Raw genomic sequence first — 14,355 nt, 5'->3', positions numbered from 1 at the left:
CTTACTTTGAATAAATGAAGCAAAGACTACATCAAAAGCGACAACACCAAGTATAATCAGCGATAACAAACTCTCCTCAAGATCAAAGTGAACTAGGTTCGATCTGAGGACAGTATGATAGACTTGCTCACTAAGTCATTGCCTAAATTCCACTTTCGAGAAACATGTTGGTAGCATCGTTTGTCGAAGTTATCCGAACTCCAATTACCGTAGTCATCAGGGGGAGATGCAGACATCAGGGGGAGGTGTCTACATGTATGATCTCGAAACGTGAAGGGTGTGTTGTGCTCTTTTTCCCCTTCGACTAAGGTTATTTTTGTCCCATTGGGTTTTTGTTACTCGGCAAGGTTTTTAATGAGGCAACGAGAGGAGCACCACGTTTGGGCGACACAAGGGGGAGTGTTCAAGTAAATCCCTATTTGTGTGTCTGGCCCAAATTCTAAGTTACTTGACCTAATGGTAATAGGGTTTTAATTAGAGAGAATCTCGGAGAATATCTTAGAGATATCCATTCATTGTATGATTATCTTTCCTTGTACAACTCAGATTCTATGCATTGTAATCTTCTATATAAAGAGGCCCCTATTATCAATGAGAACACACATAAATTTTCTCTCAATTTCTGATTCTCTAAAACAAAAACCAAATAATATCCGAAACTAAATAATATACTCAAAGAATAATATGATAATTAAATAAAGTATTAATTAATTTAAGAAAAAACGCATGCATCATTGTTTAAAACAAAAGTCCATTCACAATGCAATTTAGGCGATCATGCATACTAGTTCATTCATCGAGCAATAGCTCAGTACGTCGCCCTGTACACAATTATATTCCTGGAATACACTATTCAACAATTAAATACGATTCCCAAAATCAAATCCTCATAAATCATCTCTCCACTCCTTCTCGGATTCAACCCACATTTTACCACTAATGCCAATTCGTTAATTTAAAGGTTCCAAGGCAGAACTGAGAGATATCCAACGGTCGGATTCTCGTAAGTCGATAATTGAATTCTAAATTCCGGAAATTAATAATGAACACAAAACTTCTTCAAATTTTCAACCAAAATCACATCTACAAATTCTACAACAATTATAGGATTTAAATAGGCTAAAACAAGAACTAAAAACCTACCCTACGCGCCTCCATGCACCATCTACAGTGGCAGCGCGTGGACCCCACATGCCGCCGGCCACCAAAATTTGGCAACACCACCTACTCAACAAACCCAACATTTTTCCCAACTACAACGAGTTCCAATTTTACCTTGAAGGCCTCCAATTTGGCCGGTGAACACAAGCCCAGAAATTTCAAAACCCTAGTTTCGAAATTTCTTCGATTCTCTCTCCACACTTCAAATCGAGGCAAGAGGCTAAGGGGGAAATGATCCACGACTCAAGGTGCTCTGATTAGACCCAATTTCATCGCCGGAGATGGCCAGAATTGGGAGAATTGCCGGAAATCGACGAACTACTACAATGATCTTCCATAGCTTGTATCTCTCTTCTCCGGCCAAATCGTTGTGAACCACTACTACTAGCGTGTGCGGGAGGAGGAGGCGCGTCGATGACGACTGGTGGCTCGTCGTTTGGTCGCTAGACGGCGGAGAATCGACGGAAACAAAGGAGGAGGCTGAAGGGAAGGAGAGAGAGATCGGGGGAGAGGAGAGACAAAGTGCTCAGTAAGTTTCCGAAAATGGAAACTTACCATAGTAGTTCCCACCTTTTATAGAAACTTACTATGAACAGTAACTTTTGTATTTCGCTCATAACTTTCTCATACAAACTCCGATTTTTACGTACCATATATGCACACGCTCGGTATAATGTCCTCTACGATTTTCATGAAGAAAATTTCCTCAAATTCTGACCCGAACAAAAAATCAACTTTTAGGTCCACTAAAAGTATCGAAACAAAGTAAAAGTGAAAATAATTGCCGTTTACTGTCTAAATGACTAGTAAACCGGTAAATTCAAGTTCGGGACATTACAAATATTGTATTTTATTTATAACTTCATTAAACTATATACATCAAGTTTGATTTGAATTATGAATCATGTGGAGAAATTTGTGTAACATATACTAATCATCCAGTTAAAGAATTGAAAAGCTATACCGACCTCAATGACTACGTATATACCTTTTCAATTATTTAACGGTATGATTAGCACATGTTACACAAATTCCTCCACATAGTCATAAATTCAAGTCAATCAAAATAATGTACATCAATCCTGCCTTGTCATCATGTTCGATTATAACATCAATCATATTATCATCTACTAAACTAATTCCTAACCTAAACAACTTCCACAAATTTGTGTCTATGATCATACATTAGTAATTCTTGCAGCAAAGCACGGGCAAATATTTCTAGTTGATTTAAGAGGTAAAAGCAAGGAATATAAAATAAAATTAGATGGAGTCTAGGCCTCATCAAAAAGCCCGCGGATCAAGTGGGCCGATGGAGGCCCGCCGGCCCTAAGGGCTAAAAGCCCAGCCTGGCCCGTTAAAAAGCCCGCCTCGGTGGGTAGTGGGCAGGCCCGCCAAAACCCGGCCGGCCTGAAGGCCGGTAAAATATTATATATATGTGTGTGTGTGTGTGTGTGTGTTTATATATATATATATATATATATGTATATGTGTGTGTGTGCTTATATATATATATATAGAGAGAGAGATATATATATATATATATATATATGTGTGTGTGTGTGTGTGTGTGTGTGTGTGTGGAAGTTCTTATACTTCTATATAGAATATGTGCATTAGTGCATATATATATATTCTACATATCCGTTGACCAATTCGATCGGATTCGAAAATATGGTGGAATTGGCTAAATTTTTTACTACACTCATAATTTATTGTAATAAACTCATCCAACGGTCGGTTTTTCCTTTTTTTTTGAATTGATAGGGGTTGCTCTTTGGAGTGTATGATATATAAATATAAGTTTATTAGAGTAACTAAGTTTGACCTAGTGGATCGAATTCGAAACTAGAACCAAATTGGCTGAATTTTCTACAACCACCAGTCCACCATAAAACATTACAATCTCTCCATCGAGCGGTTGGTTTCTCCGAATTCATTTTCCACTTCATAGTTGCTTTAGAATGAACCTCAACAATTTAAATGTAATGTATAAGTCATACAACTTTAGGAGGAAAATTGGTATAGGCCAATGTGTTTGTAATTAAAAATATTTTTTTTTTATCTCATATCCACACACATCCATCAATGGAATATTTACAAACGTGATGTGAAAAAATAAGCACTTTTCGCGGTCGTGATGCCATCGGTTAACCAAGAAAACATACAAGTGACGACGGTTGACCAATTCGATCGGATTCGAAAATATGGTGGAATTGGCTAAATTTTTTACCACACTCATAATTTATTGTAATAATGTCATCCAACGGTCCATTTTTCCATTTTCTTTGAATTGATAGGGGTTGCTCTTTGGAGTGTATGATATATAGATATAGGTTTATAAGAGTAACTAAATTTGACCTAGTTGATCGAATTCAAAACGAGAATCAAATTAGCTGAATTTTACAATCACCATAAAACATTACAATCTCTCAATCGAGCAGTTGATTTCTCTAAATTCATTTTCCACTTCATGGTTGCTTTAGAATGAACCTCAACAATTTAAATGCAATATACAAGTCATACAACTTTAGGAGGCAAATTAATATGGGCCAACATCTTTGTCATTAAAATTGAAATTTTTATCTTATGTCCACGCACATCCATCGATGAAATATTTACAGACGTGATGTGAAAAAATAAGCACGTTTCGCGGTTGTCATGCCATCGGTCAACCAAGAAAACATACAAGTGACAACGGTTGACCAATTCGATCGGATTCGAAAATATGGTGAAATTGACTAAATTTTTTACCACACTCATAATTTATTGTAATAATGTCATCCAACGGTCCCATTTTCCATTTTCTTTGAATTGATAGGGGTTGCTCTTTGGAGTGCATGATATATATATATATATATATATATATATATATATATAGGTTTATAAGAGTAACTAAATTTGACCTAATTGATCGAATTCGAAATGAGAATCAAATTAGCTGAATTTTTATAATCACCATAAAACATTACAATCTCTCAATCGAGCGGTTGATTTCTCCAAATTCATTTTCCACTTCATGGTTGCTTTAGAATGAACCTCAACAATTTAAATGCAATATACAAGTTATACGACTTTAGGAGGCAAATTAATATAGGCCAACATCTTTGCAATTAAAATTGAAATTTTTATCTTATGTCCACGCACATCCATCGATGAAATATTTACAGACGTGATGTGAAAAAATAAGCACGTTTCGCGGTTGTCATACCATCGGTCAACCAACAAAACATACAAGTAACGACGGTTGACCAATTCGGTCGGATTCGAAAATATGGTGAAATTGACTAAATTTTTTACCACACTCATAATTTATTATAATAATCTCATCCAACGGTCGGTTTTCCCATTTTATTTAAGTTGATAGAGGTTTCTCTTTGGAGTGTATGATATATAAATATAAGTTTATAAAAAATATTATCTTTAAGATTTATTTGTAAATAAAGTCCGCAAGGCCCGCCCTCAAAAAGCCCGCAAGGCTTAGCCCGGCCAGGCCTGAAAAAACCCGCATTAAATGGATGAGGTTGGATCATTTAATTTACAATAAAGACCAGCCCAAGCCTGGAGCCCGGCCTGGCCCGTTGATGAGGCCTAGATGGAGAGAGAAGACATTTAAATATATAGCAGAGTCGAACGCCGCGCTAATCAAAAAAGGGCTGCACCAGCCATACAGCCATAGCTTCTGTTGAGACTTGAGAGAGAACTACTGAGACTAGTTGTGGGATGCAATGGCTACCCTTCCTCTCTTCGTTTTCTCTCTCTTTCTTTCGACCATCTCATTCTTATGTTCCACTACCCCTACCCCTACCGGGAAAGGTATCCATCCACTTTTTTCTTCAATTTTCTAGTTGCGTTTTCTTAATATGATACGGACGTTATTACTGCATAACTCTTTGTTTGGTTTCGCAACCAGACTAGAGGGTGTGTTTGGTTTCTTAACCAGACTAGAGGGACTGTTGGGTTTTCAGTGTTTGGCTTGCTGTGTTGCTTCAATAACTGTCAGATTAAAGGAATCAATTTTTAATTAGATTATTCATTTTTAGATTTGTTCTCTGTGGATCACTAATCTGTACACTTGTTCAGCTCCTAAATATATTTTGAGACCTTTCAGAGTCTTTGTTGCTACTTTGTAGGGTTTCAATATATAACGTGGCAATATGAAATTACAGGCATTGATCTTGAAAACCCAGTACTAAATGTCAACCCAGCACCGCTTTCTCTTTCTGGGCACTTGCCTACCGCTGGTTCTAAAGATGTTTTATTTTGTGAACGGGTTCGAGTTTCTGGTATACCTAGATCAAAAATTGGGAGTTATGCAAATTCCTTTCGGATTACTCTCTCTCCATCTGTCGTAATCCCAGAGAGGTTGCATAGCAAAATTGAGGTCTGTTTTCACCGGTGAGTGAAATGCCTTAACTATGCTGTTTTGCAGTTCAGTCCCTTCTTTCTATACTCCTTCCTCCCCCGCGCGCGCACACACACAGAGGACATGATATAATGTATATTTTTTCTGTGGTTTGTTTTGCTTGACCCGTGGATTATTTGCAGTAATGATTCGCTTGGACTCTGTCAGTGTAGAAATGATGAATGGAAAAATCTCGAGAAAGGGCTATGGGAATCTGTCATGTCCCCTTATGAGGAGAAATATGTTGATGTCAAGTACATTGGCAATTTACTTGGGTCTTCTAGCATCACTGTTGAAGAAGGTCTCTCAAAAATAAAATGATAGCCAGCTCAATTTGTTCTCTTTATGCTAAAATTTGTAGGCTTTGATAATTTTCTTAATTTTATCTATGCAGTTTCTCAGCAATGGCGCCTTTGGTTTCTAGCAGTGGGATTCATTTTACTGTTGCTGGCACCAAGCATCAGTAGTTGGGTTCATTTTTATTATAGCACTTCAATGGTCATAGGAGTTTTTATGGTCATTATATTCCTTCTCTTCCAGGTACTTTTTCTGTTCTAGATGGTTTTAGTGTCAGAATTAGTTTTATTTTCCTTTTATTTTATTTTCAGCTTTAAACTCTTCTTTGCTATACGATTCATGACTGGCAGACAGACAAAACACATGCACAACCACATAACTTTTGACTTTGTCCCCACTATATTGTATATACTTTGTAAGTTTTAGCTAAGAAACATAACTCACTATAACTGAGATGCTAGTAAACTGGATTGGATAGACAGATAGGATGGGAGAGTTATAAAAAGAAAAAAGTGTACTGCTTGATGGTCCTAAAATAACTAAGAAAAGCAGACAAGAAATTCTTTATTAGTTAACCAAATCATTTTTACACATAAATAACTTATACTCCATGCACATTACTCAAGTTGATAATTAAAAGGGAATACTGTCCATTTCTTTCCTTGCCTCGGTTGCACTTTGACCAACTTCTACCCTTATAGGTTATGTCCTCCTCCTCTTAAAATATGGTGGTAACATAGTACCAGGAATTATTTTATTTGTGTTGTTTTTTTGCGGAGCATGTGTACTTCTGCAGTAACAAGGATGCTGTAATTTTAGAGGTCATCAGATCCTGTCTGTATTCCCAACAGACTCCAACTTCACATTCCATTTGTCCTTGAGCATTCATGCATTCTCTTTGTCTGTTTAATATCAACTAGGTGAAGAGCTTTGAAATACAGTGAAGTTTTTGGCAGCGTCGTAGGCTTCTGTTTCAAGATCTTGTTCAGGATTAATTTTAGATAAATTGTTTTTGGTTTTTTCTCATATACTTTTATTTCATGTAATTCATGATCTTTCCTCTCCGAAGAAACTTTTCTTTCCCTGACGACTTCATTAACTATGAGGAGTTTGATTTGCATTGCTTTTTTTTTTTTTTGGTAGTTTGAATGTTAATTTGAGGTTTACTGCCAACAAGCACAAGAGGAATAGGAATTTCTGGTTTTTGTGATTTTCATCTTTATCTACGATTTTAGCTTGAAGATTTTTAGGTAGTGCTTTTCATAATCCTTTTTCATTGATCCATGTAGGGAATGAAATTGCTGCCATTTGGAAGAAAAAATTTCTTCTATCTTGTTACTGTATATGGATCAGTGGTAAGAGTTGTCTCAAATCTTCTGTTGCTTCAAAGTAACTTCTTTGGTTGTGTAAAACTTTAAATTCCGTTTTCAGCTTGGAGCCGGATCTTATCTCTTTCATCACTTCTCTGCCATGGTAAATTCAATTCTTGTAAATTTTGGGATTAGTGAAGACATGCACAATCTGGTAAGAATTTCTCCCAATTTGTTTTAATTTTAATAACTGTTTCTATTGGCAGTACTCTTGTAAATGTTTTTGATCCTGGTGGTTACCATTCCAATAGTGTGTATCCTTTCCATTATTATTCTAAAAATCAGTGAAATGTCTAAATATGGACAAATGGATATGTTTCAGCATTATTGTGTTTTTCCTAAATATTGGCTGCTTCGCAACCTATCCCTTCCTAATTGCTGAATAATCTTCCACCACTTATTGAGAGTTTCTAAACCTGCTCTCTCTCTCTCTCTCTCTCTCTCTCTCTCTCTCTCTATATATATATATATATATATATATATATATATTGAGATTGGAAAAACTCCAGTTCATTCATCATAGAACTCAAGAGAATGAGATTTATACTGGTTCACCCAATTTGGGCTACTTCCCCTAAAGAGAATACAAAGAGACCACAAGGTGTTTGATCACTCACAAGCAATTCCAGTTACACCCACAGCCCCCATAATAATAATAGAGAAAAAAGGGATAGAGAGAATTTAAATTGCGAAGGTGTGAGAGAAGTCATTATAGAATTAAAGCTTCATTGTCCGTTTCCTTGTAATATTAAGTTTTTTTTTTTTTTTTTTGAATGGGTGAATTAAGCTTCTTTGTTCTTCTCGAATTAGTTCTTCTTGGAGTAGGACCAAGTTAGACTAATTCTCCAAGTACCATCCAAACTCAAGTGCCTTTAGGACTCCAGGCCCATTTAGGGCTTCTTGCCTAGGGGCTAAGGTCAGGTCCAGGTAAATAAGGTTACCTCGGCTTATGTGGTAGATTCGTGGCACAGAGACTACAATTAGGAAGGAGGGTTAGTTTTTGGCACCAATTGAAGGGTGGATGAGGTAACATCAAAATGAAATGGTTCATGATGCCTACACAGATATCAGAAATTTTGTTAGAAGAATAGAAGAGTGAGTTTCTTGAGTTATTACAGAGAGGAATAGTTGGTAAGAGACAAGAAATCAAGAGGATGAAACTGTGAAAGACAGTTTAATTCATGAGCTTATGGCCCTGGAAGACTGTTAAGCATCCGAATTTTTATTTGAGATCTGTCTCTTTAGGAACAAAGGCATAGTTGGGTTCAATTTGGCATATAGTCATAAAAGCTCATTATGTATTTTTTTGGGCAAATAACATATTGCAAACATCTTTGTTCCACTTCCAAAAGGTCCAAGTTTTGTTCAGAGTGCTGAAATGTAACATTCGAGTCCTTCTGCCTGGAACGATACTTAAGCTGACTTAGACATGCTTAAGTGAATAAGCTAGGGTACTTTGGAGATGAAAATTTCAGAAACTTATTTGTAAAAGAAATAAATAAGTGAAAGCCTCTGCCCATTCTTTCCTGGCCAAGGAAGATCTGCCATGTCTCTTAGACCTAGCCTCTCTTCCCTCTTTATTTGATTTCACCATTCATATTTACGAAAACAACAAAGAAGCACAAATGCACAAACCCATGTGAATAACCCTTTTTAGTAAGGGGTAGGGCAAGCAAATTAAATCTCCCATAAACAGGTTTGGTGTCTTAAAAGGCAATTTCACATTTAATTTCAAGCACATTGACGAACTAATCAAAACAGAGCAACTTCTTATACTTCAGTTTACAACTGCCACATTTTTTTTAGTCATAATCCAAACAAAAGAATATAAAACAGAGACCTATTCAGCAAATTTAATTTTAAAAAAAAACTTTATTTTGGTTCCAGTCTCTTTAAGAAACAACATAAAGTTGGAAATTGTATCGTCTTCCTTTTATTTTTTTAGCAAGTTTCAGCACCAAATAGCCCACTAACTTAAAATGACACGAAACCATATCACCTGAGTCCCTGATAGCCCCCATGAAGCTGAACCTTTGCTCTGCTTTCTGAGCACCTTGGTGTTTCTAATCAATAATGCTTTCAGGATGTCTTGTGCAACATGTTTGCAAATCAATAGTTTTGAATGAGAGAATCATATCAATATGATAATATTTATTATACAACTGGACAGAATAATGGTTAAGATTAATTACCCTGCATCTGTTACTTCTTCTCCAATTACATGATAGTATATTGCCTTGGTTATCTTGTCGTTGTTGTTTTCTTGCAGATCTCTAAATTTTTACTGGTGGCGATTATCCTTATGGGTGCTGCACTAGGTTACTGGATTGGGAGGAAGCTTTTCATCTCAAAGGATGGAACAGTAGATGTTGTTGTAGCCCAATTTGCTATGTGGGCAATCCGCTTTTTTGGAATCACATTCATCTCTCAGGTTTTCTATTGCATTCATTTTGGCTGAATACTTGGTAATTAAGTAGAAAGAATTCCAGGGTTATTTTGCCGAGTTTGGGCACCCTGGCACTTACATAAATAGTGTGGGATAATACATGGACCCTTAGAAGCGAAGTACCCATCTGTAGACACAAACATTGTTTGTGTATTTGCTATAGATGAAAGAATCCTATAATCCTGCCTGTATGTGCCTAGATAAAAGTGCAAACAAAGTTTCCGAGCAATTTTCGTGTAAAGCTTGTCAAAGGAGAATAATTGAAATAACCTTAATATATGATCATGTCTTTGTGTTCTAAGATTTAGCTATTATATAAAATTTATTCTCAGACATAAAATACTTGTCTCTTTGAGGATCAGTGTTGGACTGTACACAAATGACTTGTTTCTGGCCTACACCATGAGGAGAAAGTCACTGCAAACCTGTCTTTATTTGCATTTGTCTTATGTCCACATGATCCCGGAGTTGTTTTATATACTGGCGCAATGTCCATGGTTGCGTTTAAAATGAAGACTCCATGATGTCTTTCAAATTAAAGGTTGAGGACTTGTATGTTGAATAAAATAATATTTCAACTATCAACACTTATCCAACTGTTGATTTGAAAGTCCTCATGGAGTTGTCATTTTTAGGTCCTCCTTAGAAACTCTCACTGATTTCTGTTGCATTTTCTCATCTGTTATTCCCTTTTGTATTATTTGTTTTTTTATAGAGCACTCTCGATACTCCTTTGGCTATTGGAGCGTTGGTTTCCTGCTTGGTTATCTGCAAACTTATCACTTCTGTGAAGTGGCATGGTAGAATGTAAGTCAGTGCATTCTTTTGCATAAGTAATTGGCATTGAAGAAATGAATGCATCTCACCAGGAATAGTTTTAAACTATGTTTTAGGTATAATTCGTTGCTGATTCATCATTCAATTAATGTTCTTCATAACAATATAGATTCCTTGAAATGAATTTGTGAAATCTAATTATCTTTTGTATCTGAAAGATAAATAGTAACTCCTCTATAAACTTATGCTAGAACAATGGATTATCATTTATTCAGATATTCTTTGAATTTTCAATGGACTATGGTCTTTATGTTATTTGGATTAGATGATACAACATTTTAGCCAGATTTATTTGCAGCTGGTCATTTTTGTTTGTATGCTTTCACACCAAGACATAAAATTGATTTTGTGCAGGAATCAGTCAAATGGTGCGAGTGGGAGTCCTTTACAGCAGAAAGGAAGACACGTCACAGGAAGACACAGTCGTCCAGAGTTCCTTTGCAGGTCAAGCGCACTAGAGGCATGGAACAGTACAAGGGGTGCATCTGCTTGGTCTGATTCTCCTGTTAAAGGTATGACTTTTTGGTTATGGATTTTTTTTGCTGTTGTGCTTTATGTAAATTTTGATTTAGTACTGACAATGCAGTCATAGATGCACTTCTAAAATGGTTTGGAAAAGAGTTAGGGTTATTATTTCTTTTGCCACAGTTTATTTGGCCTCATAAGAGTTCAATGAAATTGAGTTCATTTGACATGGTGAAGTTTTGTAGTGTGTTACTTACTGCATAATATTCTATCACATACACAAAGTTCTGGGCTGCCGTATCACACTTCGATCCAGTAGAATAAGTGATTGGCATAATCCAGATTATGCTTTATCCACTTACTAAATAGTATAGAAATGTATTCATTTCCTCTGCATTGACTCGATTTATGTATGATACTATCGGAGTGAAACAAGGGATCTAAAGAAGAACAGAGGCTCGACTATATTAGTAACAAGTAAATCCTTTCGATAGGGGGATAAAGGCCAATTGCAAGGTCTGAGACGACCCATAAAGCACTTGATTATAATCAACGTTGTAAGCCTACTTAGGTATTGAGCATTTATCTGTAAGGTCCGAATTCCTTGCAAGGGTAGTTGTACTTACACCTGAGAAAAAGGGAATCTGATGAATTTTTTCTTACATAGAATCATTCATATATGTGTGGATAACATATCCATTTTTTTATATGGATCCGATCCATTTGGTTCCGTTGATTCATGCTCGAGCTAGATGATGAAAAATGATCATGTCCGGTTCTTTCGGGGGATGGATATAGAATAATTCACCTATTGATATGTTCTTGTTTGTTTATTGCAGGTGTTGTGTCGCCATCTTTTAGGACATGTGATCAACAGGAGTACTATTCAACCTTCCACAAGATGCGAAACCGAAAGAAGTTCACAAAGAAAGAGTGGGATGATTTTACAAAGGAATCAACACGGCATGCTCTAGCAGAATGGGCAGCATCTCCTGAATTCACCGATTGGATTATCGAGCATGCCGACCGCATACAACTCCTTCCAAGCGATAGTTCAGATGAAACTGTGGGTAGTGAATCTGATTCTACTGATGAGAATGTCGTGGGGAGCACGGATAGGTGTGGTTTTCTCAAATGGTAGTGGTCGGCATATAATATTTTGCCGACTGCAGCTTAGGTTGTCTTTAGTACCTGCGGAAAGACATGTAAAGTTGTATAGAACTGGGTAGGAATGACTCAAATTTTTTTCCACCATTTAGCGTTACGGTGAGAAATACGGAGGATTCTTGCAAGTCTCAGACCAAAATAAAGACCCCAAGCCTCAAGCATCAAGGACAGCACCAACACCCAAGTTAACTTGAAAGCCAGTAACCCAATTACCAAAATGATCTCTAATGACACCACCAGCACCAATTTTTCCAAACAGAGAAGCTCTAGTGCCATCAACATTAAGCTTATAGTAATTTTCAGGAGGCCTCGTCCAAGCAAGCATAGAGAAATCATAAGTTCTAGAAACTCTAGAAACTCTAGTCTTAAGAACAGCGAGTTTCCATTCCTCAATAGAACTCAAAATAATTTTTCCAGGATTAAGATAGGCATAGTGAAGGTAGGATCAAATATTTGTTTATTCCTCCATTTCCAAATGTGCCAACAAACACAAACAAACAGTAAATATTTGTTTTTACCTGAGATATTAGCCTTTTAACAACGTGAGTGTGCCTGCTCTTGAAAGTGTATTGGCTTTCCAGCCAGAAATTTTTTTCTGGATTTTAAGCAGTAACTCATTTCGATTGAGAGGATCTTTCCAAAAAACAATGTTATGTACTCCCAGGTATTTTCCAATCGAAGCTTTATGTTGTATACCAATATGGTCTGAAATGTCTCTTTTAGCAGAAGCAGAAACATTAGAAGAAAAATAAATGGTAGACTTATGGAAATTAATATATTGACCAGAGGCTGAAGAGAAATTCTTTAAGATAGCAAGTACATTTTTTGTGACGAAGTTATGGGTTCGAGTCACCATGTGGGCAGGAGTGAAACCCTTTGATCCTCTTTTTAATAAAATAGAATTTTTTTTTTTAAAAGTACATTTTTTGCAGCAGAATGATTAGTCTTAGCAAAAATTAAACAATCATCAGCAAACGTAAGATTTGATATTTTAAAACCATGAGGTGACGTGAGTAAACCAATCTGAGTTCTTGGTTTTGCAGCTAGTAAATTTAGATTTCTAATAAAAGGTTCCATGGAAAGAATGAATAAATAGGGTGATAAGGGATCACCCTGTCTAATACGTCTAGAAGGAGAAAAAGAACCATGAGAATTACCATTGAGGATAATGGAAAAAGAGACTGATTTTAGACAAGAATGAATTAGTTGAATGGAAAGCCGAAAGCCTGTAAACAAAGTAAAAGATAACCCTAGTTCAAGTAATCATAAGCCTTCTCAAGATCCAACTTACTTGCCATGCAACCAATTCTCTTATGTTTCTTGTTGAAAGTAGAAAACATTTCATGAGCAATCAAAATGTTGTCATAAATAGACTTACCTGGAGCAAAAGCACCTTGATTAAGAGATATACATTTAGGTAACAAGGGTCTAAGTCTTGCGATCATAACTTTAGTAATAACCTTATAAACAACATTACAAAGACTAATCGGTCGAAAATAATGAACAGTTTCAAGTTCCTCGACTTTAGGGATTAAGACTATATTAGTACGGTTAATAAGAGATAAATCCAAATTATGATTGAAGAAATCAGACACGAGCTTAAACAAAGGTTCCCTCACCTTGTCCCAGTAAGTCTGATAGAAGAAGGCTGGAACACCATCCGACCCTGGTGCCTTTAAGGGGCCAATTTGCTTAATAGCATTATAAACTTCTTCCATAGAAATGGGGGATAATAAACGTTGGTTATCTGTAGAAGTAATTACAGGAGATATGGAAGAAATAAAGTTATAAGTATCCTCCTCCGAAGGAGCAGAACTATTAGTGAACCTCTGTCTAAAAGAGTTTACTAGAATACGAGCAATATGATCTTGGTCAGTGGACCAAAAATCATGATCATCTTTAAGCTTAACAATTTGATTCTTTTTATGTATAATAGAAGCTTGAGTCTCAAAAAATTTATTATTTCTATCACCTAGTTGAAGTGATATGCTAAAAGAAAGCGCGTAATTTAACCCTGAAATGTCATCACTAGTATATAGTAAATAGGGATCGTTCTATTCCGGGGATTGAGGGTACACCTGTTATTGTAAAACAATTAAAGAATTAAAATAAAAACAAAGTATAATATTTACAAAAATATTTACAAGTAACGAAATAAAGGGGGTTTTTAGAATTTGGGTTTCGAAAATTAAAATAAATAAAAGAAA

At 36.1% G+C, this 14,355-nt stretch overlaps 1 protein-coding gene across 3 annotated transcripts; it reads left to right on the top strand.

Annotated features, from left to right (window-relative positions):
* The first annotated feature begins 4,829 nt into the window (after positions 1 to 4,829).
* LOC112191718 lies at positions 4,830 to 13,127 on the top strand. 3 transcript variants are annotated; one of them, XM_040516065.1, is made up of 10 exons: positions 4,830 to 4,977; positions 5,331 to 5,559; positions 5,740 to 5,867; positions 5,961 to 6,106; positions 7,153 to 7,218; positions 7,295 to 7,387; positions 9,503 to 9,664; positions 10,395 to 10,486; positions 10,871 to 11,028; positions 11,821 to 13,127. In XM_040516065.1, the coding sequence occupies exons 1-10, from the start codon at positions 4,890 to 4,892 to the stop codon at positions 12,120 to 12,122; spliced, it is 1,464 nt and encodes a 487-aa protein (XP_040371999.1). In that variant the 5' UTR covers positions 4,830 to 4,889; the 3' UTR covers positions 12,123 to 13,127. The 3 variants fall into 3 exon arrangements, with proteins under 3 accessions (XP_040371999.1, XP_024186888.1, XP_040372000.1); XM_024331120.2 differs by having other exon boundaries at positions 5,710 to 5,867; positions 11,821 to 13,126; XM_040516066.1 differs by lacking the exon at positions 5,331 to 5,559 and having other exon boundaries at positions 5,735 to 5,867; positions 11,821 to 13,126.
* Positions 13,128 to 14,355: the final 1,228 nt, after the last annotated feature.

Source organism: Rosa chinensis, chromosome 3 (genome assembly GCF_002994745.2).
Source record: "Rosa chinensis cultivar Old Blush chromosome 3, RchiOBHm-V2, whole genome shotgun sequence".
NCBI classification, from domain to species: domain Eukaryota; kingdom Viridiplantae; phylum Streptophyta; class Magnoliopsida; order Rosales; family Rosaceae; genus Rosa; species Rosa chinensis.
This window is presented reverse-complemented; position numbering and strand designations above follow the sequence as displayed.